The 2,676-nt window shown below is 63.7% G+C and overlaps 1 protein-coding gene across 3 annotated transcripts; it reads right to left on the bottom strand.

Moving 5' to 3' along the window:
• Positions 1-45: 45 nt before the first annotated feature.
• BCL2L12 (BCL2 like 12) lies at positions 46-2,542 on the bottom strand. 3 transcript variants are annotated; one of them, XM_019502026.1, is made up of 5 exons: positions 2,022-2,542; positions 1,347-1,511; positions 1,158-1,264; positions 445-696; positions 46-107 (listed from the first exon to the last, which is right to left on the bottom strand). In XM_019502026.1, exons 1-5 carry the CDS (start codon positions 2,485-2,487, stop codon positions 60-62), a joined length of 1,038 nt encoding a protein of 345 aa, XP_019357571.1. In that variant the 5' UTR covers positions 2,488-2,542; the 3' UTR covers positions 46-59. The 3 variants fall into 3 exon arrangements, with proteins under 3 accessions (XP_019357571.1, XP_019357572.1, XP_019357573.1); XM_019502027.1 differs by having other exon boundaries at positions 1,347-1,621; positions 2,022-2,534; XM_019502028.1 differs by having other exon boundaries at positions 1,347-1,603; positions 2,022-2,534.
• Positions 2,543-2,676: the final 134 nt, after the last annotated feature.

Genomic DNA, 2,676 nt, shown 5'->3' with positions numbered 1-2,676 from the left:
GGGGGGGGTGGTGGATGGCCAGCCCCTGCCCCTGCCAACTTGCAGCCTTCCTCCTCCCCCTAGTCGAGCTGGAGGTCAAAGAGCTCATCCTGGCCCACGATGCTCTCCTGTGGGGTGGGGAGGAGGCTTGTAGGGGGGAGGTCAGCCCAGATGGACCAACCCCACCCCCCCAGCCTGGCCCACAGACAGCCGTAGATTCCTTCCACTGTAGCCTGGCCCCCTAGTTCATAGTTCCCCCCCAACTCATGTGGCCCCCGCACCCAATTCCCTCTGACCGAGTGTCCCTTTAACCCATGTCCCCTGGTCTCCCCAGCCCAACCCAGCTGCCCCTTCCCTAGGCATGGTGATCCCTCCTCCCCCCATAATTCCCATCCCCGACCAGTCCCTCATGCAAATCCCACCCCATCGCAAAGCCTCCTCCCCAGGCCAGCCTGGCACCCCTACCCAGCCGCCCTGCTGCTGGAGCCAGGGCACGAAGAGCTCCATGTACTGGAGGCTGTAGCCCATGAGGGTCTGCACCGCATGGTTGCTGATCCCGGCCACCCTCCGGGTCAGCTCCATAGTGAGTGCCAGGCGTGCAAGCTGGGGGCTGGGGCTGCTGGGGGGCGCACGGGCGGTGAAGGCCTCGGCCAGCTGGGAGAAGCTGCGGAAGGACATGCGGGACAGGGTGCTGCGCAGCAAGGGGTCTGCCTCCATCTGCGGGTGAGGGGAAATGTCATAGCATCGGCAGGGCTGGGGGGGCAGGAGGCTATGGTCCAGGAGTGAGGGGCTGGAGGAGGCAAAGTCCTGCAGGCTAGGAGTGAGGGGCACTGGCAGGACAGGCAGGGAACAGGGGGTTGCAGGTCCAGAGTAAGGGGCACTGGGGGAGGGCAAAGGGGGCTGTGGGTCAGGAGTCGGGGAATTGGCAGGGCTAGGGAAAAGGACTGCAGGGAGGGCATAATAGTGGCTCTTAGGACTTGTGGGGAGTAGGGGGCTGCAGGTGTGGGAAAACTGACAGGGCTGGGGAGGGGCCCTGTGCTGGGTTTGTGGAGGTTGGGAGTGAGTGGCATGGGGTGGGGGCAGTCTGTGGGGCAGAAGGGGCACCAGGGAGGGCACAGGGGGCTGCAGGTCAGGAGTGAGGGGCACTGGCTGACAAGTGCAGGGGCTCAGGCCAGTACCTCCCGATTGATGTCCTTGGCCTGCTCTTCCAGGAGGCTGATGAGTCTCTGGATCACCTGCTCCCTGTGCTGCTCATTGGCAGTCTCCGAGGAGGGGTCTGGCGGGGCTGGAGGCAAAGACAGGCCTGTGAGCACTCAGCCTCCCCCAGAGGACAGGGAGCCCCCTGCCCATCCCAGGTGGCAGCTTACCTGAGTGCCTGATGCCCAGCTGGACATCGGGGGTCCTGGCCCCCAGCCTGGGGGAGGGAGCCCCGTTAGTGCTCCCAGGGCTATTCAGCTGCTGCTGCTGCTTCAGCAGTTTGTCCAGCTTCTGGGCTGCCCGGGCATAGAGAGCAGGGTCCCGCAGCAGCTGGCCTGGGAGGCAGAGCTGGTTAGAGCAGGGGGCTGTGGGCCAGGACATCTGGACTCTCCCACCAGCTGGAGAGCATGGGGGTCCTCTCCCAGCTCTGGGATGTGAGTAGGGTCTGGTGGGATAGAGCTGGGGCTGGTAGCCAGAGTGTCTAGGGTTCTTCCCCCAGCTCCCAGAAGGCACAATGATGTAGTGTAGGGGCTCTGGGGGCCGGGACACTGCTCTGGGGCATGAGTGGGATCTGGTGGATTAGACTGGGAAGGGAGGACAGGAGCTGGGATGCCTGGGTTCTCTCCCAGCTTCCAGAGGCCAGAAGGGTCCAGTGCAAGGAAGCTGGGAGCCAGGACACCTGGGTTCCCTCCTAGCTCTACATAGCACATTGGGTCTAGTGGGTTTGATCAGGGCACCAGGGACTCCCCAGATGCCTGGGTTTTCTCCCTACTCTGAGAGGAACAGGGTCTAGAGCCTTAGGACACCTGGGTTTCCTCCTGGCCAGTGCCTCTGGGGCCCCTTACCGTGTGCCGTGGGATCCTGCTGTCCCAGTGCGGGGAGGTCTGTGCAGTAGCAGGGGGTGACAGGCAGGGAGGTGGGGCGCAGTGATGAGGGGGATGGGGGGGGAAGGGGATTCAGCTCCTCTTGGGCCGGGCCCTTCCTCCGCAGCAACCCCTTGAAGGAGAAGGAGCGGGTGTACCGACGGCGCCCCCCCTCCTCCTGTCTCTTGAGGGAGTCTCCATGGGCAGGCAGGGGGCCAGGGGGGCTGCGACGGGGGCTGGCCCGACGCTGCATCAGCTTCTTCACGCTGGTTTTGAAGCCGTGCTTGCGCTCCTCCACCTGGTTGATGTCCTCATGCAGGGGGGTCCAGGAGCCAGGGCGCAGGGACCCCCTGGGGGGGCTGGCTTGTTCTGGCAGGGCCCTGGGGGGTATGGGCATTGCCAGGCTTCCCAGAGACCCCTCCCAGCTCCCCTCCATCCCTATGAACATGCCTGGCAACCCCACACTCCCACATAGTTGTGCCTCCCCCAGCTATTCCCATGCTCACCAGCTACACTTATACACCCTGCAACTGTGCCCCCAGTTTGGTTTAAAAATGACAGAGCCCAGTCCAAGATTTGGCCCCATCCCCCCACCAAAGGGTAAATGTATGTTCTGTTTACTACCAATCTAAACTAC

The sequence above is a fragment of the Gavialis gangeticus genome, unplaced genomic scaffold (assembly GCF_001723915.1).
Source record: "Gavialis gangeticus isolate Ggan-Ray unplaced genomic scaffold, GavGan_comp1, whole genome shotgun sequence".
In the NCBI taxonomy this organism is placed as follows: domain Eukaryota; kingdom Metazoa; phylum Chordata; order Crocodylia; family Gavialidae; genus Gavialis; species Gavialis gangeticus.
Note: the sequence above shows the minus strand (reverse complement) of the source record. Positions and strands in the feature narration are given on the sequence as shown.